At 38.5% G+C, this 26,789-nt stretch overlaps 2 protein-coding genes across 6 annotated transcripts in view; one reads left to right on the top strand and one right to left on the bottom strand.

The window, feature by feature from the left end:
- Positions 1-26,789, bottom strand: part of EVI5 (ecotropic viral integration site 5) — a 289,476-nt gene that overhangs the window by 235,172 nt on the left and 27,515 nt on the right. For all 5 annotated transcript variants that reach the window (XM_032155352.2, XM_032155353.2, XM_058439572.1 and 2 more), the window contains exon 2: positions 12,914-13,143. In XM_032155352.2, coding sequence (XP_032011243.1) covers positions 12,914-13,062 — 149 coding nt within the window. In that variant the 5' untranslated portion in view covers positions 13,063-13,143. The remainder of the gene's footprint in view (positions 1-12,913; positions 13,144-26,789) is intronic.
- Positions 1,705-8,882, top strand: LOC116468434 (AN1-type zinc finger protein 1). Its single transcript, XM_058439887.1, is given in 4 exon segments — positions 1,705-1,747; positions 8,177-8,255; positions 8,257-8,627; positions 8,630-8,882. Coding segments are annotated over 4 exon segments (678 nt in total). The 3' UTR covers positions 8,815-8,882.

Raw genomic sequence — 26,789 nt, 5'->3', positions numbered from 1 at the left:
ATTGTCAAATAATATAAATCAATTTTTCTAATTTTATTCAGACTTCTTCCCATGCTGTTGTGGGAAGTCAGGGACCCTGAATGGAGGGACCGGCTGGAGCCAAGGCAGAAGAAAATAAATTGTGAAGATTTCATGGACATTTATCAGTTCCCAAAATTAATACTTTTATAATTTCTTACACCTGTCTTTACTGCAATCTCTGAACATAAATTGTGAAGATTTCATGGACATTTATCACTTCTCCAATCAATACTCTTAAATAATTCCTTAGGCATGTCTTTACTTTAATCTCATAATCCTGTTATCTTCGTAAGCTGAGAATATATGTCACCTCAGGATCACTATTGTACAAATTGATGGTAAAATATGTGAGTTTGAACAATATGAAATCAGTGCACCCTGCAAAAGAACAGAATAACAGTGATTTTCAGGGAACAAGGAAAGATAAACCGTAAGGTCTGACTGCCTGCGGGGTTGAGCAGATCAGAGCCATATTTTTCTTCTTGCAGAAAGCGAGTAGGAGAAATATCGCTGATTTCTTCTCCCAGCAAGGAATAACCCTGGGGAAGGAATGCAATTCCTGTGGGTAGGTCTATGAACGCCTGCTCTGGGAATGTCTGTCTTATGCGGTTGAGATAAGGACTGAAATACGCCCTGGTCTCCTGCAGTACCCTCAGACTTACTAGGATTGGGAAATTCCAGCTTGTTAAATTCTAGTCAGACTGGTTGTCTGCTCTCGAACCCTGTTTCCTGTTAAGATGTTTATCAAGACAATGCGTGCACAGTGGGACATAGACCCTCATCAGTGATTCTAATTTTGCCTTGCCTTGTGATCTTTATTGCCCTTTGAAGCATGTGATCCTTGTGACCTACTCCCTGTTCGACCCCCTCCCCTTTTAAAGTCCCTAATAAAAACTTGCTGGTTTTGCAGCTCGGGGTCATCATCACGGTCCTACCAATATGTGATGACACCTCCGGAGGCCCAGCTGTCAAATTTCTCTCTTTGTACTCTTTCTCTTTATTTCTCAGACCGGCCAACACTTAGGGAAAATAGAAAAGAACCTATGTTGAAATACTGCGGGCTGGTTCCTCCGATACCATGCCAAAGGAAAATACAAAACTTTATATGAAAAATTATTTCATTCTTGCCCTGATTAAATAATAGAGACTAGATTTACCCTCTTTCCTGAAACCAAAAAATATTGAACAAAATACATTAAATTATATCAAACAATGATTTTCAAGACTTTAGGCTTGGCACACTCACTCATGCCCTTAATTCCAACACCCTGGGAGGCCAAGGTGGGCAGAATGCTTCAGCTCAAGCGTTCGAGACCAGCCTGGACAACATGGCGAAACCCCATCTCTATAAAAAGTACAAAAATTAGCTGGGCATGGTGGCACACACCTATAGTCCTAGCTACTCGGGAGGCAGAGGTGGAAGGATCACCGGAGCCCAGGAGGTCAAGGTGCCATGTGGCACCATTGCACTCCAGCCTGAGCAACAGAGTAAGACCCTGTCTTAAAAGAAAAAAAAAAGACTTTAGACAACAGGCAGCATTGGAGAAGAATTCCTGAGACTGGGGACATAAGTAAAGTAAACTCTATGACTGCCATTTTAACCACCTTGAAATTCAGTTTCTGGGCCCTATAACAGGTGGGGAAAATTGAGATACAGTCTTGTGTGCTCCCTGAATTGAGGAGATGATGAGGAGAGTCATTGCAAGTCAGATAAACCATATTTCAGGTACTCAATGGCAGTGAGACCAAGGTGGCTAGAGTTCACAGGTCACAACCAGAGATGAAAGAACTATACAGAGATCTTCAGAGATAGGTAGATCTCCATCAAATATTCAGCTGGGAACTGATCAATGCATTCATGTAAGGAAACTATGCATGGCCAGAGAATCAACCACCAGAAAAGATTAGATGAAACCATGGCTAACATTCACACAGGGTAGAGAATTATACCTATCCTCACCAGCCAGACTGGAAAAGCTACTGTTTCAAGACACATTGGGAAGAGTACACAAAAGGGTCTCGCCTCAGGAGGGAGGAATAATAGTCCTAGGCTCTGTATTACTCTAGAACAAATTCTTTTGAAGTAATTTAACTGCATACCAGAACAAAATTCAAGAATATTTATAGGAAAATAGAAAATAGTCAAATACAACAAGATAAAATTCACAATCTCAGGTATTCAATAAAAAATTATCGGGCTTTGAGACCAGCCTGAGTAACACGGTGAAACCCCATTTCTATAAAAAATACAAAAATTAGCAGGGCAGGATGGCACACACCTGTAGTCCCAGCCACTTGGGAGGCAGAGGTCGAAGGATCACCTGAGCCAAGGAGGTCAAAGCTGCAGTGAGCCATGATCACGCCACTGTACTCAAGCCTGGGTGACAGAGTGAGATTTTGTTTCAAAAAAAAAAAATCGGGCATGCAAAGCAGAAGAAAAGCATAACCAATAATGAGGTGGGGGGGAAATCAATCCATCAAAAGCAAACCAGCATTAACTCAAATGTCAGAATTACCAGAGAGCCCATTAAAAGTTATTATAACTGTATCCTATATATTCAAAAGTTTAATAGAGACATATTAAAAAACACTCAGCTCTAACTTCTAAAGATAAAACTATAACACAATGTGAGAGAGAAAAAATACACTATATGGGATTAATAGCAACTTAGATATGGCAAAAGACAGTATTAGTGAATTTGAATACGTAGCAACTTTCCAAAAAATGAAAAGTTTTTTCCAAAAAATGGAAAGCTCCCATCAGTGAGCTGTGGAACAACTTCAAGTGGCCTAATATGTGTGTACTTAGAGTCTCTAAAGAAGAGGCAAGAAAGGGACAAAAAATTATTTGAAGAAAACATTGGCTCCAAAATTTCCACATTTGAAGAAAACTATAAATCCATAAGAAGTTCAACAAATCACGAATGTAAGAAACATGGAAAAAACAATGACACCTCAGAATCAAATTGCTTAAAACCAGTGATAAAGCAGAGAAAAGAGACATATACAAAGAAACAAATGTGCTTGAGAGTAACAAACAAACAAAAAGATAAGGAACACATCGAATATCTCCCTGAAAACACAAGAGAGAAATCAATGAAATCGCAACATTAAAATATTTGGAAAATAAAAACTGTCAACCTACTAAATAGAATTCTATAGTCAAAGAAATATATTTAAAAATCAAAGCCAAAATGATGACTTTCTCAGACATACAAAAGCTAAATAATTCATCACCAATACCACCAACTACATGAAATGTTAAAGAAAAAGTATTTCAAGAAGGAAATATCAGATGGAAATCTGGATCTAAAGAAAGGACAGAAGAGCATTAGAAATGGTAACTAAATAGATAAACACATAAAAGTTTTTTCTTATTATTTCAATCTCATTTAAAGATAATTGACTGTCAAGTTAAAAAATAATGTAGTATAGGGTTTATAACATATATAAAAGTAAAATGCATGACAAAACTGGTACAAACGACTGGACAGGAGAAATGCAAGTGTGCTATTATAAGGTTCTTACAGTACATGTGAAGTGGTATAACCCTCAAAGGCAGACTGATAAGTTAAAGATTTATATTATAAATCTTAACACAACCACTAAAATAACAGAGTTATAGCTTATAAATAAATAAATGAACTATAACAAAATCATAAAAATATTCAACAAAGTCAAAGATGGCAGAATTAAAGGAAACAATATAAGATGATGACAAGTTTAAATATAACAATATTCATAATCACCTTAAATGTAAATAACCTATTTTACTCAAAATCTCAAAAACATTATGTTGTGTGAAAGAAGTCGGTTACAAAAGGCCACTTACTGTATCCATCATAATGAAATGTCTAGAATAGGCAAATCCATAGAGACAGAAAATATATTAGTGGTTACCAGGGGCTGGAAGGATGGTGAAATGAGGAGACTAATGGGTACAGAGTTTCTTTTTGGGGTGATGGAAATATTCTGAATGGGAGTTTGGATAGTAGTAATAATGGCACAAATTTGTGAACATATTAAAAACCACTAAACTGTACCCTTTAAAAGTGTGAATTTTAGATCCATCCCTGCTAGATTTGCTCATAAAAGGTTTGGCCATCTGACTTACTTTGGCCAATAAAATTTAAGTAGAAATTATGTATACCACTCCCTAGGGGGTGCTTTAAGGTATTTCAACTAGATCTCTTTTCTATCTGTCATGAGTCTGATTTATCCCAGATAGATGCCAGCTGCGGTCACAAAACAAAGCAGAGTAAAGCACAGATGTATCCAACCTACCAACTGAGATGAATGTAAATGTGAGCAAAACACAAAACTTTAATTTTTAAAAAAATAAAATGGTTTAAATAACCCAATTAAAAGACAAAGATCGTCAGATTGTTAAAAGCAAGACCCAACTATATGCTACTAACAGAAAAACTTCAAAGATTTTTTCTAGGTATGATGGTTCACACATGTAATCCAAACATTTTAGGAGGCTGAGGTGAGAAGACTGCTTGAATCTGGGAGTTCAAGAACAGCCTGGGCAACAAGTGGGACCCCATCTCTAAAAATAAAATTTAGGATATAACAATCCTAAATGTTTATATACCTAAAATAGAACTTCAAATTACATGAAAGACAGCATTTAAAAAGAAAGATAAATCTACAATTATAATTTGAAGTTACTGCTCTTCTCTCAATATCTGATATAACATGTAAACACAAAGCCAACAAAGATATACAAACAATAGTCATCTCTTATCCACAGTTTCGCTTGCCATGGTTTCTTTTTTTCTTTTTTCTTTGGAGACAAAGTCTCTCTCTGTCGCCCAGGCTAGAGTGCAGAGTGCAGAGGCGCGATCTCTGCTCACTGCAATCTCTGTCTCCTTGGTTCAAGCAATTCTCCTGCCTCGCCCTCTGGAGTAGCTGGGATTACAGGCGCCCGCCACCATGCCCAGCGAATTGTTGTATTTTTAGTAGAGACAGGGTTTCGCCATGTTGGCCAGGTTGGTCTCGAACTCCTGATCTCAGGTGATCCACCCACCTCGGCCTCCCAAAGTGCTAAGATTACAGGCATGAGCCACCGGGCCCAGCCAATTATGGTTTCAATTATCCACAATCAACTGTAGTCCAAAAATATTAAACAGAAAGTTCCAGAAGTAAATAATTCAAAAGTTTTAAATTGTGTACCATTCTGAGCAGCACGATGAAATCTCATGCCATGCTACTCTGTCCTGCCTGGGAAGTGAATCATCCCCTTGCCCAGTGTATCCATGCTGTATGTGCTACCAGCCGGCTAATACTTAGTAACCATGAGTCAGTTATCAGATATACTATTGCGATATCACAGTGATTGCATTCAACCCACCCTTATTTTACTTAATAACGGCCCCAAACCACGAAAGTAGTGATGCTGTCAATTTGAATATGTCAAAGAGAAGCTGTTAAAGTGCTTCCTTCAAGTGAGAAGGTGAAAGTTCTCTACTTAATAACGAAAGAAACAAAATTGAATGCTGAGGCTGCTAAGATTTGTGGTAAGAATAAATCTTCTATCTGTGAAACTGTGAAGGAAAAGTAAATTTATACTAATTTCATTCTTGCACTTCAAACTACAAAAGTTACGGTCACAATGTATGATAAATGCTTAATTAAGATGAAAACAGCATTAAATTTGTGAGTAGAAGTCATGAACAGAAATATGTTTCAGTTGATGACAATGAGGTCTGAAGCTATCCACAGTTTCAGGTATCTCCTGGGTGTCTTGGAAAATATCCCCCACACTTAAGGGGGGACTACTATATGGCACTAAATGACTTTATTAGAAAAGAAAGGTCACACAGACATTACAAGGTGACAACATATTACCAATAAAGGTCAAGGACTTTTCAAGACAACTTCATATCCATTTCCCTCATGAACACAGATGCAAATACATTCAACTCTCCGTATCCTTCAGGGATTGGTTCCCTGATATCAAAGATACCAAAATGTGCGGGTGGTGACAGCCTTAGATCAAATGGTATAGTATTTGCATATAACCTATGCATACCCTCCTTATATTTTAAATCAGCTCTAGATGACTTTTAGTACCTAATACAATGTAAACATTATATAATAGTTATATGTACTTTTTATTTGTATTATTTTTATTGTTGTATGTTATTTCTTATTTTAAAACATATTTTCCATCTGTGGTTCTGCAAATGCAGAACTTGTGGATATGGAGGGCAGACTGTATTACAAACAAAATTTTAGCAAATTGAATCCAATACTTTACAAAGACAAGATATAATTATGAAGTGGGGTTTATCCTAAGAATGTAAAGTTGGTTGAACATTGAAAAATCAATGTAATTTGCCATATCATCAGACTGAAAGAAGAAAACCATTGGGCTGGGCGCGGTGGCTCACGCTTGTAATCCCAGCACTTTGGGAGGCCGAGGCGGGCGGATCACGTGGTCAGGAGATCGAGACCACAGTGAAACCCCGCCTCTACTAAAAAACACAAAAAATTAGCCGGGCGTGGTGGTGGGCGCCTGCAGTCCCAGCTACTCAGAGAGGCTGAGGCAGGAGAATGGCGTGAACCCGGGAGGCGGAGCTTGCAGTGAGCCGAGATTGCGCCACTGCACTCCAGCCTGGGCGACAGAGCGAGACTCCGTCTCAAAAAAAAAAAAAAAAAAAAAAAAGAAGAAAACCATTAATGATCATTTCAGTAGAGGCAAAAAAAGCATTTGACAAAATCCAAAATCTGTTTTACATAAATTCTCAGCAAACAAGAAATAGAAAGAGGTGTCAAGTGCAATAGCTAATGCCGGTAATGCCAGCCTTTGGGAGGCAGAGGCAGGAGGATCACTTGAGCCCAGGAGTTTAAGACCAGCCTGGGCAACATGGCAAAACCCCATCTCTACAAAAAAGTACAAAAGTTAGCCAGGCATGGTGGCACATGCCTGTAATCCCAGGAGGCAGGGCCTGGAGAATCACTTGAGCCCAGGAGGTCAAGGCTACAGCAAGCCCTGATTGTGCCACTGCACTACAGCAGCCTAAGCGACAGAGCAAGACCCCCATCTCTAAAAGAAAGAAAGAAGGAAATGGAGAAAGAAAGAAATGGAAAGGGGCCGGTCACAGTGGTTCACGCCTGTAATCCCAGCACTTTGGGAGGCTGAGGTAGGCAAATCACTTGAGGTCAGAAGTTCGAGACCAGTCTGGCCAACATGGTGAAACCCCATCTCTACTAAAAATACAAAAATTAGCCGTCATAGTGGCGCATGCCTATAATCCTAGCTACTCAGGAGGCTGAGGGAGGAGAATTGCTTCAACTCAGGAGGCAGAGGTCACAGTGAGCAGAGATAGCACCACTGCACTCCAGCCTGAGTGAGAGAGTGAGGCCCCATTTCAAAAAAACAAAAAAAGAAATACAATTGTATTTTCTTTTTAACACAGAAGGTGTTGACAATTGTAGTTCTATATGCTAGCAATGAACAATTAAAAATGAAGTTTACAAAAACAGTATCATTGACAAATAATAATTGAGAAATACATTGTGTTCATGGGGAGGAAGGCAATACTGTTAGAGATTTAATGCAATCCCAACCAAAATTTCAGCAGGCATTTTTGTAGAAATTAACAACTTGATTGTAAAATTCATTTGGGAATGCCAAGGAAAAAAATAGGCCAAAAAAAAAGAACAACAGTGGAGGCCTAACACTATCTGATTCCAAGACTCAGTATAAGCCTACAATAATCAAGGCAGTATAGCGCTAGTATTAAGATAGACATATAGACCAACAGAACAGAATAGAGCCCAGAAATAGACTCATATACATATAGACAACTGATATCTGACAAAAATGCGAAAGTAATTAAGTAAAGAAAGAACTGTCATTTCAATAAATGGTACAGGAATAATTAGATGTCCACATTCAAAAAAGCAACTCCAAATGTATCACAGAGCAAAATGGCAAACTTAAAACTATAAAATGTTCAGAAAAAAAATAGGAGAGAAACTGTATAATCTTGGATCACCAAAAGCACAATCCATAAAAGAACAATTTGAAATTGTAACTTAATCAAAATTTAAAATTTCTGTTCTTTAGTGGCACGAGAGAGATGGCACAGTTGAACACTGGGCAGCACTGCCAGATTTTCTTTCATTTGTGTGTGATACTCAGGAATATTTTGCCTTGAACACAAAAGCTGGCAGTCTCATGGTTGTCCTGAGATGACTGTAATCAATGAGAGACTGAAGACATAAACATAAATTTTACCTATGCTCATTCAAGGACCGTGTTGAAAAACTTGTGGCAGTTATACGTCCTTACTGTGAGAATAATTTTTGCCTGAGACACCATCATCAGTCAGATCACAAGTGTGAAAAACTGGAAATCCCAAAGCCTTACATGGCTGCCACTCAGAAACTTGTTAAAGACATTGATTCCAAAACAGGAGAGACAGCAAGCAAACAAGGGAAAGGTGACAAAAAATAGTAAAACAGCTGTAAAGGAATTGCGTTGAAATTAAGGATATATGCTGATGGGGATAAATCACTGCCACAGGAAGAAAGTATTTGCTTTCAAGTTTTCTCACCTAAGGGGAGCAAAGAGAAGGGCAAACCAATGTTCTTTTCCATGGATGAAGCATCAGAAAGGTCACAGACTTTGCCACTTCTCTGGCCAGTCTTAAAGATGACAATAGGCCGGGCACAGTGGCTCACGTCTGTAATCCCGGCACTTTGGGAGGCCGAGGAGGGCGGATCACGAGGGCGGATCACAAGGTCAGCAGTTTGAGACCAGCCTGGCCAACACAGTGAAACCCCGTCTCTACTAAAAATACAAAATATTACGGGCGCGGTGGCTCATGCTTGTAATCCCAGCACTTTGGGAGGCCGAGGCGGGCGGATCATGAGGTCAGGAGATCCAGACCACGGTGAAACCCCGTCTCTACTAAAAATACAAAAAATTAGCCGGGCGTGGTGGCGGGCGCCTGTAGTCCCAGCTACTCAGAGAGGCTGAGGCAGGAGAATGGCGTGAACCCGGGAGGCGGAGCTTGCAGTGAGCCGAGATTGCGCCACTGCACTCCAGCCTGGGCGACAGAGCGAGACTCCGTCTCAAAAAAAAAAATACAAAATATTAGCTGAGCGTGGTGGCGGGCACCTGTAATCCTAGCTACTTGGGAGGCTGAGGGAGGAGAATTGCTTGAATCCAGGAGGCAGATACTGCAGTGAGCAGAGATTGCACCACTGCACTCCAGCTTGGGAGACATGTGAGACTCCATCTCAAAAAAAAAAAAAAAAAAAAAAGACACTAACAGGCCAGGCACAGTGGCTCACACCTGTAATCCTGACATGTTGGGAGGCCAAGGCAGGAGGATCACTTGAGCCCAGGAGTATGAGACCAGCCTGGGCAACACAGTGAGACCTTGTCTCTATTTTATTTTTAAAAAAAAGAAAAAAAAATTAACAGCTAAGAAATTAAGGTTATGTCACATTACTTCAGGAGAAGCCTTATCCTTAGAACTTACTTTGGAAACCTGGATTGCTAAATTGGATTGTCCTTTATAAAATGGTGGAAGTATAATCTTGGAATATCTTAATGATGAATGATAATTTTGTAAAAATGTTGAATCTTACTTGGAATAGTCATTCAAGAATTCAGATCAGAAATCACAAGGAAAATTCTACATACATGGTTAAGTCAATTTCTTTTACTACAAATACATTCTTTTTTAATTCTTAAAAGTTGCTTTTTAACTTATTTCCACTGATGTCATATTTTACCTTATCATCTTTTTGTTTTTTTTTTTTTTTAAATGAGACGGAGTCTTACTCCATAGCCCAAGCTGGAGTGCGGTGGCACGATCTCAGCTCACTGCAACCTCCACCTGCCAGGCTCAAGCAATTTCCTGCCTCAGCCTCCCGGGTAGCTGGAACTACAGGCACGTGCCACCACACCAAGCTAATTTTTTTTTTTTTAATTTTAGTAAAGATGAGGTTTCACCATGTTGCCCAGGGTGGTCTCAAACTCCTGAGATTGGGCAATCCATCCACCTCAGCCTCCCAAAATACTGGGATTACAGGCATGAGCCACAGCACTTGGTCTACATTATCAGCTTTCTATTAAATTTCAGTGTTTGTGTTTTAACTATGTACTGATCCTCAATTATTAGCAAATTCTTATAATTAATTAGCTTTCATTAGGTTATGCTGCAGTTAACAACAACAAAGGTGCATTTCCTGGTGAGTATTGTCAGCTGTTGACTGGCTGTAGCACTGCTCCAAGTCATCTTCACTCCAGGATCAAAGGTGAAGGAAAGTCCCTTTTGGGACACTGTCATTCTTTTGGCAGAGGAAGAAAGAGATGAAAGAAACTTCAGTTTTCTCTTACAAGACACATGTACCATATTTGCTTTAAGCAAGTTATATGGCCACGCCTAGCATCATGGGGGCCAGAAAGTACAGCCTCGCTGTCTACCTACATCATGATGTATAAATTGATGTATATACATGAATTGTAGGAACTTACAGATCATATTCATTCAATCTCCTAATTTTTGCATGAAGAATGTTAGGCCTAGGATGAGAAAATGATTTTCTTGGTATCACTTAACTGCATTGGGGCATATTTCTGATAAAGACCCACTTCCAGTAGGATTCATCTTTTTTGTTTGTATGAATGTGTTACAAATGAGAAGAAAGATGGGATAGCTCAACTTCATTACAGTCCGTGTATAAATACCAAAGCAAAACACTTGCTGAAAGTAACTATATTTTACCAATAAATTCAGTTGACTGATGTTTTCTATTGACACCCAGAAAAATACTACTATAAGCAGAACAGAAACTATTTCTTTTTCTTTTTCTTTTTTTGAGACGGAGTCTTGCTCTGTTGCCCAGGCTGGAGTGCAGTGGCACGATCTCCGCTCACTGCAAGCTCCACCTCCAACAGAAACTATTTCTATTTATCCTTTGTCTCTTTTCTATTCTAATTGTCATGGACATGTATAGTGGCTTTAGATTTACTTAAAGGAGTAAACTTGGAATGCTCAAAAATAAATAAAATAAGATAAAACTTCTGCTTTTTGAAAGACACTTTTAAGGGAATGGTAAGCTGCCAGCTGGGGGAAGAATTTGAAAGTCATATGTTTGATACAAGGCTTTTACCCCAAACATATAAAGAACTCTCAAAACATAGTAATAAGAAAGCAAATAATCAAATTTTTTTTAAAAATCAAAGAATATATACAGATGACAAATAAACACATAAAAAGATGCTCAAAACCAATAGAGAAATGCAAATTAAAACCAGAGATACTAATACCTAATAAAATGGCTTAAACTAAAAAGACTGATCATACCAAGTGTTGGCAAGGATGTAGAAGAACTGGTAATTTCATACACTGCTGGTGGGATATCAAAAAGTACAGGCCCTTTGAAAAACAGCTCGGCAGTTAAATATATATCTACCATATGATCCGGTCATTCCATTCCAAGAGACATGAAAGCATACATCCATGCAAAGGCTTAAACACGAATGTTAATGGCATTTAATAGCAACAGGCGAGTGAATAAACTATGATATTTCCACATGATGGAATACTATAAAAAGGAATCAACTATTGATATGTGCTATAACATGACTTTCAAAATTATGTTGAGTGAAATAATCCATACCAAAAAAACTACATACTGTATGATTACATTTCTACAAAATTCTAGAAAATGCAAACTACAGTGGCTGCCTGGGGACAGCGACGGGGATAATGGAGATGTTCATTTTCTTGATTTTGGTGACAATTTCACAGGTGTATACATGTCAGAATGTATCAAACTGTACAGTTTAAGTATGCATAGCTGATTACAACGATACATCAAAAAACCTGTTAAAAGTTATTTTTGTTATGATTTTAAGCTAGTAGCATTATATAGCTTGATTGAGCACAAAAGGGTGCTCTTCCGGCCGGGCGCGGTGGCTCACGCTTGTAATCCCAGCACTTTGGGAGGCCGAGGCGGGTGGATCACGAGGTCAGGAGATCGAGACCACGGTGAAACCCCGTCTCTACTAAAAATGCAAAAAAAATTAGCCGGGCGTGGTGGTGGGCGCCTGTAGTCCCAGCTACTCGGAGGTGAACCGGAGGCGGTTGCAGGAACCGTCCGCCATGCTCCACCTGGGGACAGATCTGTCTCAAAAAAAAAAAGAAAATATCATATATTATATATCTATATATCATATATATCATATATTATATATCTATATATCATATATATCATATATTATATATAAAATATATATTATATATAACATATTATAAAGTATATTACATATTTTATATATTATATATTATAATATAATCTATTATAATATATATATATAAATAAATATATAAAAGAGATGATGCCCTAAAGAGCTTCTGACAATAACATAGTAAGGAAACACACAGAGTCCGGAATATGCATTCCTAGCCGAGCAGAAAACTATTCTATTTAATATCGTTAGAAGAAAAGGATATTTTGCTTTCTATGAATAATTTATGAAAAGATTTTCCACTCTAAACCACAAATCAGATATCTATACTGGATTAAATTATTTTATGCTTTTACCAAGGGAGACTGTTCAGAGAGTTTAAAATTATGAAGTGATAGTTTCATTTACTTTTTAAAAAACTGATAAAATTCAAGAAGGATTTAGGGAATGTGCTATATTAAGAAAACAAATCTCTAAAGCTATTTGAGCCAGAAGAAAATGTTAGTCTCTTTTAAGACCAATATCCCCCCAAAAAAGACGAACACTTCTGTAAGTAACTTTGATAAATAAGAAACCAAAAAAAAGAAAAAAAAATTCTAGTGTAAGTAAATATGAATGGCTGGATTTGTATGATAATTGGAGAGAAAAAAGCCAAGCAACCTCACTCACCTATTCTGTTCTTCCAGTTTAGCCAGGAGTTCTAAGTCGTCTGGACTCAACTGTGATGGGGAAGATGGTGAAAGGGCTGGTGTTGATAGGGTGGTAGATGAGGATGTGGTATGTAATGAAGCAGATGGACTTGCCACCTGACTGGCCATCTGACTGACTGTATGCGATACTGTGTTCTTCACCCATGAGAGAGTAGAGCTCAGCTTTTCTGCAACTTTGTCTGTCGCCACCTAAGGACAAAAATAAAAGTTGCATATACTTTAGTTTCACTGTATTCATTACCAAGAACTTAATAATTCTGTTAGGATTTACTTAATAACCATCATCAGAATATTCTCTTTGAGGAATTAAAGGTAAAAACCTGTTTTAGCAACAATACCCTAATATCCAGCTTTTGCAAACTGTTTATTTCAGTTCTGCAGCATGAACAAATCAGAACAGTGTTCCAAACTGAGACCCATCAGGAAGTGACAAAAATCAACCAGCATGTTTCAAAAATGAAAAAGAGCAAAAATATCAAATTAAAGATATGTTGTCTAATGAAATTTTTGTTATTTTAAAAATACATTCTACATGTATGTATGTATATGGGTGTATTGAGTGAGGATGTAAAATGTATTCTTTCTTGGGGTTTTAGTCAAAAACATATGCAAGTCAAGGAATTAAAACATGTCCATTAGATGATCAGGGAAATCCTGTAACATGACTAACAATTCAACAAAAACTGGGTGTATTTAGCATAAATAAAATGTAGTGAGGTCCTTGATTGATCGCTCTTCAAACCACTAAAGAGTGTTGTTATAGAAGAGGGACTAGCACCATAGGAACAAAATTATGGTAAATGGCTGGGTTAATAGAACGAGAGGGGTTCAAGGTAGAATTTCTAATAGTTGGCTTATTCAGAAATAGAATGGGATGCCTAGGAAAGAGTAGTACATTTCCTACCAATAGCTACATTAATGTGGCAATTGTAAAAGCCAAATGTCAAGAGTTGGTTAAGGGTAAGTTTCTGTTTTAGGTGGCTAACCAGGAAGAAAAAAGCCTTTAAGATTCCTCTCTTTTCTAAGATTCAATGAATTATACATATGCTCACATATTTGTCATAAACCATGTCAACCTCCTAAGCAGATATGTATACAACAAATTCAGCTGAAAAAGAAAATGTACAAAGCTAACACTGGTTTATATATGGCAAACCATACGAACATATGTACACACAAAAAAAAAATCCTGTCCAGATCCTGGTAGCAGGTACCACTCTCCTCACTGGTTACCCAAGCATTTCCTCCTGCCCTCAATATATACATGGCTCTTTCTCTGTCTCCACTTCCTCCACTTCAATTTAGCAGGAAAATTCCATGTACGGAAAGGATAAAATGGAAAAGCAATTCTAAGGACATAGTTAAGCCACTTAACCTGAGGATGGAGCATCTAAAAGGACAAAGATTCCATTACAAGTGCTGCATAGGGGCAAGAGTTTTATTAAACTCAACATACCTCTCATTTTCTTTTCATTTGCCAATAATTTTCCCCTTTTAGAACTTACTTCCTTTAGAAATGATATTATAGAAAGCATCAGTGGGCTGTTACCATTGAGAGAAGAATCCCAAGAAAGAAAAGTTGAATGGCCTAAGAGACCTAAGAAAGAGAAGCATGAGGCAATCATTTATGCCTGCTTCCAGGCAAAAGAAGTCCTTCCTGTCAACTCATAGATGAAAACAGCTCATAAGGGCAAAAGGCCATAGAAGAACCAAATAATAATTTAGCCAAAACTTTATTTGTGCCACAAAATGACAGAAGCCATAGTAGGCACCAAGATAGCCTACTGTGTGATTTGTTATCCTATTGATCTTAGGATAACAACTATAAACTCAATTGTGAAAATGGCACAAATTTGCATCCCCAAAGCACACTCTTAATATTTAAAAAGAGAAAACCTAATGTATAAAATTTACAGAAAAGTGGAAGAAAACCTAATGTATAAAATTTATAGAAAAATAGTACACTTTACCAATACATTAACTTCAAATATACTTACAATTTTCAAGAATTAATGCTTTACATTTTCATTATATTAAACTCCCCTACTCAGTAAGTTAATTGCTGCAAAAGCAAAAGACACCTATTAATTGCTTTATTAAAAGAAATTTGTATCATACCCCTCTGCACACTGTAGCAACAGGCTTCGATTTAAAGAGTTTGGAATAATCAAGAGCATAATTCTGACATGCTTGAGACCTCATTGAAATGGAATTCAGCCTATAATTACTAAAGACTCAACTTCAAATTTTAAGTTCTTAAATATAGTTAGAGTATTTAATTGCAGTTGCAATTTAATAAAGTTTAATATTCATAGAATCTAGAAATCCCACAGGGCTAAATTACTTTTTTCATATATCATCATGTACTATTTTTCCTTTAATTTTACTTTTCCAAACTTTCACCCTGCCACCTTTGAATCTCTTTTCCTCAACCTAGGGTAAATTGAGGTCACATAAATAAATATAAATAAATCTGACAATGCAACTATGTCACAAAGTTCCTGTCTATCTCATAGAGGTGTTATGCATTTATTTTAAAAAGTGAACATACTGGCCGGGTGCGGTGGCTCACACCTGTAATCCCAACACTTTGGGAGGCCAAGGCGGGCGGATCACCTGAGGTCAGGAGTTCGAGACCAGCTTGGCCAACATGGCAAAACCCCGTGTCTACTAAAAATACAAAAATTAGCTGGGCATGGTGGCGGGCGCCTGTAATCCCAGCTACTCAGGAGTCTGAGGCAGGAGAATCACTTGAACCCGGGAGGCAGAGGTTGCAGTGCGCCAAGATCACGCCACTGCACTCCAGCCTGAGCGACAAAAGCGAAACTGCGTCTCAAAAAAAAAAAAAAAAAGTGAACACACTTTGAAAATGCTAAAACCATCATTAAAAAGGCTTAGTAATCACACACAAAAGGCCACATATTGTATGATTCCATTTACATAAAAGTTCCGAACAGGCAAATCCAGAAGTAGATTAGTAATTTCCAGGGCCTGGGAAAAGGGATGGAAAATGACTACTAATCGGTACAGGATTTCTTTATGGGGCGATGAAAATAATCTGGGATTGGTCAGCGGTGAAGGTTGCACAACCTTGTGAATATAATAAATGCCATTGAATTATACACTTTAAAAGGGGCAAATTTATGGTATATAAATTATATCTCAATTTTTTTAAGTGTAGTAAAAGCATTATATACTATTACAATAGTTGAATACAATCTCCCATGAGAAACAGACATGATTATATCACTTTATATTTTATTAAAAGGATGCTCTTAACTTCCCTAAAATAGATTTATTTTTAAAGATTCTGATTTTAGATCAAAAATCATGAGGGAGAAAAGGCCATGGCTATGGTTAATTACTTCCTGAATCATACTGTGAAACTGAATCACATTTCTAGAGTATAATATTCCCCTCTGGGTAAAGGGTACTATTGTGGCTAAAGCGGAACTATGAGTATGGGTACCTGTGCCATCACTGAGAGTCAAAAACCCAACAGATCTTTAAATGTCAAAAGTCAAGTTACCTTTAAAAAAGGGGCAGTGCGGCAGTACACATTTCATAATGTCAGGACTTCACCTACACACAGATGTCACAAAGATTCACCAATCACTTTGCAGTTCTATCTTTTTACCCTTCCTTAGAGCCAGGGAATATTTCCTAATACTTTTTCATATCTGTTTACTGAATGAACGCATGAGATGATTTTAAAATATAGTTACCATTAGTGTACATACAGCTTGCTTACATAAACAGTTCACTATCTATTATCATTTTACAATCTTCCTTCAAAAAGTACAGGAACCAGAGACAAGTAGCTTTTAACACAGCTCAAACACTTTCAAGGGCTATTGAGGACTAAGAGACCTTTCCACCACCACACCACAATGCAAAACTGCTTTATTTTCCGTCTCTTATTAGCTTCTCCAAAGTACCTGCTGTTTATCCCCACCCCTCTAATCTGTGTTACACTCATTTTTTTTTTTTTTTTTGAGACGGAGTCTCGCTCTGTCACCCAGACTGGAGTGCAGTGGCGCGATCTCCGCTCACTGCAAGCTCCACCTCCCGGGTTCACGCCATTATCCTGCCTCAGCCTCTCCGAGTAGCTGGGACTACAGGTGCCCGCCACCACACCCGGCTAATTTTTTTTTGTATTTTTAGTAAAGACAGGGTTTCACCGTGGTCTCGATCTCCTGACCTCGTGATCCGCCTGCCTCAGCCTCCCAAAGTGCTGGGATTACAAGCGTGAGCCACCGCGCCTGGCTACACTCATTTTTATCTCTGCTTTTTCTTTTCTTTTCTGGTTTCTTGTCTCTTGACAATTTTCTTACACTCTTTGATTCTCACAAAGCTGGCCATTATGAGGGACTACCAACCAGACATCTCATGTTCCTTCCTTGAGATGAGTGGACCAAAAATACACAGGTCAAGATTTTGGTTTTATTTTTTATTGGGCTCACTTTTACTATGTCAGATATACATATGTGTATATGTGTGTGTCTGTATACATGTATGCATAAAATCAACTAATATTTACTGAGTATTCTGTGTAAGTCACTATGCAAAGCATGGAGACTGCTATAATTAAAGATAGTCCCTTACCCTGTCATTATTCCTATATTTCTTATAGTTATATGGAAAAGTATATAAAATAGAATCCCTATCACTCCCTTTAGTATCTTTGTTAATTGTATGGCAGTCTTAGACTTAGTACTGAAAGCCAGTATAACAGTTTCCACGTGGTATGGTTTTTAGGGACTCTGATGTGAAATTTTGACCAGCCTTCTGCGCTACCTAAACTCCATGTAGATTCCATGCAACTCCCACTGTATGGTGCCACAGAAGTTTGGAAACAAAGTTTCAAAGAGGAGGGGAATATATCAGCAAACACTTTTTCAGCATTTAAATCGTACCAGGTACTGCTGTAAACACTTTATATGTATTAAATCTATTTAATTATTAAAATGCTATAAAGTGGGTATTACTATTTTCCACATTTTACAAGTGAAGAAATGATGACACAAAAATGCTATACAACTTACATAAGGTCACAAAGCTAATAAAAGTCAAACATAGGCAATCTGGCTGGAGATTCCTTGCTCTTAACCACTATCAAGAATGAGCAAGACCAAAGGTTGGCAATGGATGTGGTCACTAATGACTTCAGTGAGTCCATTTCACCAAGAGAAGGCAGAAACCAGATTATAGTAAGTTGAGGAGTATCTGAGAGATAAAGAAATAGGAGCTGCAAAATATTCCCATTCCTACCACAATGACCTTTATTTTTGAGATTTCTTGAATCAGACTAATTCCTAAAGGCTGGAGATTCCAAAAGGATAGTCAAGATATTATTACATAACAAATCCTATTTTTGAAAAAGGACTTCAAACGGACAGTAACTTCATTTGATTTTATTTTAAAAAGAAAAAAAAAACCGGTAAGATTCAGAAAACTGGGCTGATGGGGTTATTCTTTGTCATTGTGGGGTTAGCTTGTTTATTAATATAAAGGCTGATCCGACAACTCAGTACTTTATTTTTTTAGGACTTTTCACATCATTTCATATTAACTCATTTTAGTGCTCATTCATAATTCTATAAAGTAGGTAATGTCTCCATTTTAGAGATAAGAAATCAAAGATTCAGCTCATTTAAAAGACCTCTTAAATCACAATGGATTGAAGACCTAAATAATAGAACTAAAACTATAAAACTTAGAAGAAAACATAGGGAAAAAACTTCATGACAATGATTTGGCAATGATTCCTTAGACTAACACAAAAAGCACAGGCAACAAAAGGGAAAAAAAGATAAATTGGACTCCATCAAAATTAAAAACTTTTGTGTATCAACAGAGTAAAAATAATCCCAAAAATGAAAGCAAATATTTGCAAATCATACAGCTGTATGGGTTTAATATCCAGAATATATAAAGAACTCCTACAAATTAATAACACACAAAAAAACAAATAATCTGATTAAAAGATGAGCAAAGGATTTGAACAGACATTTCCCCAAAGAAGATATATAAATGGCCAATAATCACAGGGGCTTTTGAAAATATGTTCAACATTCCTAATTTTTTTTAAGAGATGAGGTCTTGCTATATTGCCCAGGCTGGTCTTGAACTCCTGGCCTCAAGCAATCCTCCTGCCTCAGCCTCCTGAGTAGCTGGTACTATAGGCATGAGCCACTGTGCCCGGCTAACATCACTAATCATTAACAAAATGCAAATTAGCCAGGCACGGTAGCTCATGCCTGTAATCCCAGCACTTCAGGAGGCTGAAGCAGGTGGATCACCTGAGGTCAGGAGTTCGAGACCAGCCTGGCCAACATGGAGAAACCCCATCTCTACTAAAAATACAAAAATTAGCTGGGTGTGGTGGCGGGTCCCTATAATCCCAGCTACTCAGGAGGCTGAGGCAGGAGAATCACTTGAACCCAGGAGGCAGAGGTTGCAGTGAGCCGAGACAGTGCCATTGCACTCCAGCCTGGGCGACAAGAGCAAAACTCTGTCTCAAAAAAAAAAAAAAAAAATTTAAATTTTAATTTTAAAAAATGCAAATCAAAACCACAACGAGATATCATTTCACACACATTTTGATGGCTATTATCAAAAAGGAAAATAACAAATGTTGACATTGTTAATGGAAATATAAACAGCACAGCTGCTGTGGAAAACAGTATGGCAGTTCCTCCAAAAATTTAACACAGAATTATAAGATCCAGCAATTCCACTTCTGGGTATTTATCCAAAGAACTGAAACAAGGACTTAGACATTTACATACCCATGTTCATAGCAGCATTATTCACAATAGCCAAAAGGGATAAACAACCAAGTGTACATCAATGGATTAATGGATAAACAAAATGTGCTATCTCTATACAATGGACTATTATTCAGCCTTAAAAAGGAAGGAGGGCCGGGCATGATGGCTCACGCCTGTAATCCCAGCACTTTGAGAGGCCGAGGTGGGTAGATCACCTGAGGTCAGGAGTTCGAGACCAGTTTGGCCAACATGGCAAAACCCCGTGTCTACTAAAAATACAAAAATTAGCTGGGCATGGTGACGAGCACCTGTAATCCCAGCTACTTGGGAGGTTAAGGCAAGAGAATCGCTTGAACCCGGGAGGCGGAGGTTGCAGTGCACCAAGATCGTGCCACTGCACTCCAGCCTGGCGACACAGCAAGACTCCTTCTCAAAAAAAAAAAAAAGGGAAGGAAATTCTGACATACCACAACATGAACACACCCTGAGGACATTATATGAAGTGAAAAAAGCCAGCCATAAAATGACAAATATTGTGTGATTCCACTTTTATGAGATAGTCAAATCCACAGAGACAGAAAGTAAAATGGTGGTTGCCACGGGAAGAGGAAAAAGGGAGTTATTGATTAGTGGCCACAGAGTTTCTTTGGAAAGATGAAAAAATTATAGAGATGATGGTGATGGTGGTTGTACAACAATATGAATATACTTAATTATAATGAATTATACTTAATTATGAATATGCTTAATTAATAAGTATTTTCAGATTCTCCAAATATCTTTCTAACTATACAACACAAGTTGTATAGATAATTGTTAGTGATCTCTAACTTAATTCCACCGTGGTCTGAGAATACAAGTTAAGATGTGTTTTATGTCCCAGAATGTGGTTAATCTTGGCGAATGTTCCATGAGTTTGAGAAAAATGTGCTTTTTGCTGTTGTTAGATGAAGCAGTCTATATATATCAATTAAATCCAGTTGATAAATGGTGCTATTCAGCTATAGCCTAACTGATTTTCTGTCTGCTACACTATAAACTACTGAGAGGTGTTGAGGCATCCAACTATAATAGTGAATTTGTCTATTACTCCTTACATTGTTATTGGTTTTTGCCTCACAGACTATTTTGTCTTCTTGGACAATGGACGCGTTTATCATTATGTAATGCCTGTCCTTATCCCTGATAATTCTCCTTCTTCTCGTTTGCTTTGTCTGAAATTAATATAGTTATGCTAAATATCTTTATATTAGTCAAAAGTAAATAATTAAGTAAACTATCTACACACACACACACACACACACACACACACACACACAGAGGACGGCAGACTTGAAGACAATCTGGTGGTTTCTAGAGTGGCTCTGTTTTTGGAGAAGGGGCATTTCTCTTACATTCTTTTTTTTTTTTCTTTTTTTTTTTTGAGACGGAGTCTTGCTCTGTCGCCCAGGCTGGAGTGCAGTGGCGCAACCTCGGCTCACTGCAAGCTCCGCCTTCCGGGTTCACGCCATTCTCCTGCCTCAGCCTCCCGAGTAGGTGGGACTACAGGCGCCTACCACCACGCTCGGCTAATTTTTTGTATTTTTAGTACAGACGGGGTTTCACCGTCTTAGCCAGGATGGTCTTGATCTCCTGACCTCGTGATCCGTCCGCCTCGGCCTCCCAAAGTGCTGGGATTACAGGCGTGAGCCACCGCGCCTGGCCCTCTCTTACATTCTTGAAAATACAACTTTGCATTTAAAAGGATGTTTGCATTTTGAGGTGCTTTATAGAGGAAGAGTTTTCCCAAACTATGTAGTGAATAACATTATTAAAAGCTGAAGTCCTTAAGTAAAATTTTTTTTATTACAGAAATTCTCAGACATTATACACTGTCAAAAGTAGAAGGTAGAGGAATTTACTTTCCAAACTTGACTAGTCAGAAATCGTTTTTCTCTCTTTTTTTTGAGACGGGGTCTTGTCACCCAGGCTGGAGTGCAGTGGTGCAATCATAGCTTACTGCAGTCTCAACCTCCCGAGCTCAAGCAATCCTCCCACCTCAGCCTCCCGAGTAGCTGGGACCACAGGCACACAACTACCATGCCAGGCTAATTTTTTTTTTTTTTTTTTTTGGCAGAGACAGGGTTTCACCATGTTGCCCAGGCTGGTCTCAAACTCCTGGGGCTCAAGTGATCCACCTGCCTCGGCCTCCAAAAGTGCTAGGATTACAGGTGTGGGCCACCGCACACAGCCTTTTTCACTCTTTACTGAAAAACAAATTCTGAGAAATGCTGCTCAGTTACCAACAGTACTCATTCTTTAAGGTGTTTGTGTGCTGTGTCATGTTTCTCTTCACTTCTATGGTACTTCTTGTTTATATTAAATATTGTGACATTCATTGATAATGATAATATTCACTGAGTACTTTCAGATACACTATCACCTCATCTCCACAGTGCTATATGTGTTGTATTATGCTTACATTGTTATATTATAAACTATTAGATGTACTACTGCCTCTCAGTACCTTAAGAAAGAAAAATAGGCCAGGTATGGTGGCTCAACACTTTGGGAGGCAGAGGCAGGAGGATCACTTGAGATCAAGAATTCAAGACCAGCCTGGGCAACATAATGAGACCTCATCTCCACAAAAAAAATTAGCTGGGTGTGGTGGCACAGACCTGTAGTAGAGGCACTTGTGAGGCTGAGGTGGAGGATCACTTGAGCCCAGGAGCATAAAGCTGCAGTGAGCCATGATTATGCCACTGGGCAACAGAATGAGAGCTTGTCTGAAAAATAAAACAAAAACATTATTTCATATATATTCCTGTAGGTCAAAGACAGACCATTCATTACTTTTCATGAATCTTCTTGATGACCTGAAAATAAAATTGGTGAATAGTGTTAAACTAAACTTGGCCTAAGGATGCCCATGTACTTGAGTCCTCACATAACAAAGAGCAACCTAACTTAGTTGGCAAACTAACTGAAAGCCTAAGTTGGGTGTACAGTATACTTACGTAATAAATAGCTGGGTCTCAATCAATCACAGCAACCGAGCTTTAGGCAGCCAACATTCAACCCATGTTCTAATAAAGCAAATGCCAAGCTGTAACAAAAAGAGCTGTCTCTTTACCTCGCTTCTGTTTTCTGTCCGTAGATGCTGCCTGACCACATTGCAGGTCAGCATTCTCTGAACTTGTTCTGGTTCTGAAGGCTGTCCAAGTTGTGAATCGTTCTTTGCTCAATTAAACTCTGTTAAATTTAATGTGTCTAAGGCCTTTCCTTTTTACCAGTGAGTACTCAATACTTTCTCAATGACTTTTGATTAATTTTGATTGTTAAATAGCACATTTCAATGAAGGTCTCTCCTATTCAAAATTCCCTCTGCAGCTATACACACTAAAAATAACTTTTAAAGTACTATACTGGCTGGGCACAGTGGCTCACACCTGAAATCCCAGCACTTTGGGAGGCTGAGGTGGGTGGATCACTTGAGGTCAGGAGCTCCAGACCAGTCTGGCCAACATGGTGAAACCCTGTCTCTACTAAAAATACAAAAATTAGCCAGGTGTAGTGGTGCACGCCTGTAGTCTCAGCTACTTGGGAGGCTGAGGTGAGAGGATCACTTGAGCCCAGGAGGCAGAGGTTGCAGTGAGCCAAGATTGCATCACTGCACTCCAGCCTGGGCGACAGAGCAAGGCTCCGTCTCAAAAAAAAAAAAAAGAAAAAGAAAGTATTATACTCATTCACCAAAAAAAATGTTAACATATAAATTAGTCTGATGGCTATTAAAATAGTCCCTTCTGGTAAATTGCTCTTGGATATAGAAAAGTTTAAATGGGCGAGGCACAGTGGCTCATGCCTGTAATCCCAGTACTTTGTGAGGCCAAGGCAGAAGGACTGCTTGTGTCCAGCAGTTCAAGATCAGCCTGGGAAACAGAGCGAGACCCTGTCTCTACAAAAAATTAAAAAGAAAATTAGCCAGGCATGGTGGCGTGTGTCTGTGATCCCAGCTACTTGGGATGCTGAGGCGGGAGGATCACTTGAGCCTGAGAGGTCAAGGCTGCAGTGAACTGTGATCATACCACTGCTCTCCAGCCTGGGCAACAGAGCAAGACTCTGGTTCAAAAAAAAAAAAAAGTTTTTTTAAAAAAGAAGTGTGAGTAAAACAACCACATATTATTATATATTATTACCCAATACAAGTAATGGGGGAAAAGCTATAGAATAATTTTTATTTATGACACATTTGTAAAAGTCTATACTTCCCAAAGATGGCCTATATAGTCCGCAGGTTCCATATCCACAGGTTCTGAACTAACCATGCATCACAAATATTCAAAATATAATAATACAATTAAAAATAATACAGATTTTCTTAAAAACAGTACCGTATAACAACTACTTACACAGCATTTACATTGTATTAGGTATCGTAAGTAATCTAGAAATGATTTTAAAGTACACAGGAAGATGTGTGTATGTTATATACAAATACTGCACTATTTTATATATGGGATTTAAGCATCCATGGTGGTATGAGGGCAGTGATCTTGGAACCAATCCCCTGTAGATGCAGCAAGAAAACTAATTGTTATCTTAGTTTCCCAGTACTGCTGTTACAAAGTACCACAAACTGGGTGGCTTAAAACAACAGAAATAAGCCGGGTGTGGTGGCTCATGCCTGTAATCCCAGCACGGATCATTGAGTCAGATTTGAGCCAGCCTGGCCAATATGACAAAATCTGTCTCTACCAAATACAAATTACCGGGTGGTTTGGGTGCCTGACCAAAAAAAAAAAAAAAAAACCCCAGAAATGTATTGTCTCACAGTTCTGGAGGCTAGAAGTCCAAAATCAAGTTGTCAGCAGGGTCATTCTCCCTCTAAAACTTGTAGGGAGAATCTTCCCTTGCCTCTTCCTAGCTTTGGGTGGTTTGCCAGTAATGACCAGCATTTCTTGGTTTGCAGTTGCAGCACTTCAAGCACTTGGATCTCAGCCTCCATGATCACATGACATTCTCCCCTCGGGTGACTGTATCTTCCCTAATTACATTTACAACAACTCTGTTTCCAAATAAAGTCACATTCTGAGGTACTAGGGTATTGTGATAGCTGGACTTCAACAAATCTTTTTGAAGGACACAATCCAATCCATAACATGGCCACATTTCCTATCCCTCGTCTTCCCATAGAGTGGTGAAGTCCACATCCCCTCCCCTTGAGCCCAAGCAAAGCTGGCTGACTGCTTCAACCAAAAGTGGGCACCAAAAGTGATTACTGAGCTTAACTCTTGGAATTTGGCTACCATGCTTTCAAGAAGCCCAAACTAGCCCACGCAGAGACCACATGGAGAGTATAGGCATTCTCACTAACAGTCCAGCTGAGGTTCCAGCCTCAGCCACCAGGCACAAATGTGAACATACCCCCAACTGATTCGAGGCCCTAACTGAAGAGTCAGCCCCAGACTCTAAGTCTTCCCAGCTGAGACCAAAGACATGAAGCAGAGACAAGTCCTCTTCATAATCCTCTGTCTAAATTCCTGACCCACAGAATCTAAGCACATACTAAAATAATTTGAAGCCATTAAGTTTCATGGTGGTTTGTTACACCGCTACAGTAACTGGAATATCATATTATCCCACAAAACAAAATTAAAATATTTAACAGTGCTTGAAATAAAACCAGGAAACTAAAAGTATAGAGTATCAGTAAAGACAGCATACCAGACTTATTTTTATTTTGAGGAGACAGAGGCTTCAAATAATTGAGAAAAAAAAAATCTTTTCATTTGTCTATAGTGTGCTATGAGTAGGTACAAGGACACTAAGAAAATATAAATAAATATTGGCCAGGCACGGTGGCTCATGCTTGTAATCCCAGCACTTTGGGAGGCTGACGCGGGCAGATCACCTGAGGTCGGGAGTTCAAGACCAGCCTGACCAACATGAAGAAATGACATCTCTACTAAAAATACAAAAATTAGCTGGGCGTGGTGGTGTATACGTGTAATCCCAGCTACTCGGGAGGTTGAGGCAGGAGAATCACTTGAACCCAGGAGGCAGAGGTTGCGGTGAGCCGAGATCGCACCATTGCACTCTAACCTGGGCAACAAGAGCGAAACTCTGTCTCAAAAAAAAAAAAAAAAAACCTTCATAGCTACTTTATTCATAATAGCCAAACAGGAGATAGGACAAATAAATTGTATTATAGTCATGATGATAAGGCTTCTTCACTCCTCCAGTAGAGGGCACACTCTTGCAAGCAGCTTTTGTAGCCAGTTGCTTCCTGGGTGTTTTACCACTGGTGCATCTGCTGGCAGTTAGCTTTGTACCAGCCATGGTATAGAGCTCTCCTTACTTAACCTCCTCCTTCAGCTGGAGCTCCTAATTTTTAACTTCTTAAAAGGCAACCATTCTACAATATGAACAAATAAGCCTGGGCATTCAGAAGCTTTAAATATGGATACTCTAGCACATCTTTAAAAGTACATACAAAGGTCAGTTTCATCTACTATTTAACTTTCCAACAGGAGAGACTGCCTTGAATATCTCTATATCTCCAGTATCAAAGATCTTGTCTATCATAAACCAGATGCTCAATAAATGTCTCTGTGGAATAAAGGGTAATTTCTACATATATATATAGTATCTATAAATATATGTAAATAAATATATATACCTAGTTAAGCAGGAGAGTACTAACTATTGAATATGAGTATTCACTTAATTAGCCAAATCATGCTAACTTCAGGCAAGGAAAAACTCCCTCCCCATTTAGAGCACAGAAAGTGTTATAAAATAATGTACTTTGCCAAGCATTCGAAGAGTCACTAAAATGTAGATCCAACCTTATCACACATAATCTACATTCTGCTAAAAGTGGGCCCACAGCCTCAGATTTCCAAATATCCATATTAATTCATGTTCACATAACTGCTAAGTCTCTTAAAATGCTCAATCAAGCCACCAAAGTTGACACACATGAAAATAAGCTCACCACTCAAAAATATAACTCACACAAGATACAAAACTCAATAAATGACAGCTGAGCATAGAATTAGACCCACAGGCACTTCAACT

The sequence above is a fragment of the Hylobates moloch genome, unplaced genomic scaffold (genome assembly GCF_009828535.3).
Source record: "Hylobates moloch isolate HMO894 unplaced genomic scaffold, HMol_V3 SCAFFOLD_5, whole genome shotgun sequence".
Lineage (NCBI taxonomy): Eukaryota > Metazoa > Chordata > Mammalia > Primates > Hylobatidae > Hylobates > Hylobates moloch.
Note: the sequence above shows the minus strand (reverse complement) of the source record. Positions and strands in the feature narration are given on the sequence as shown.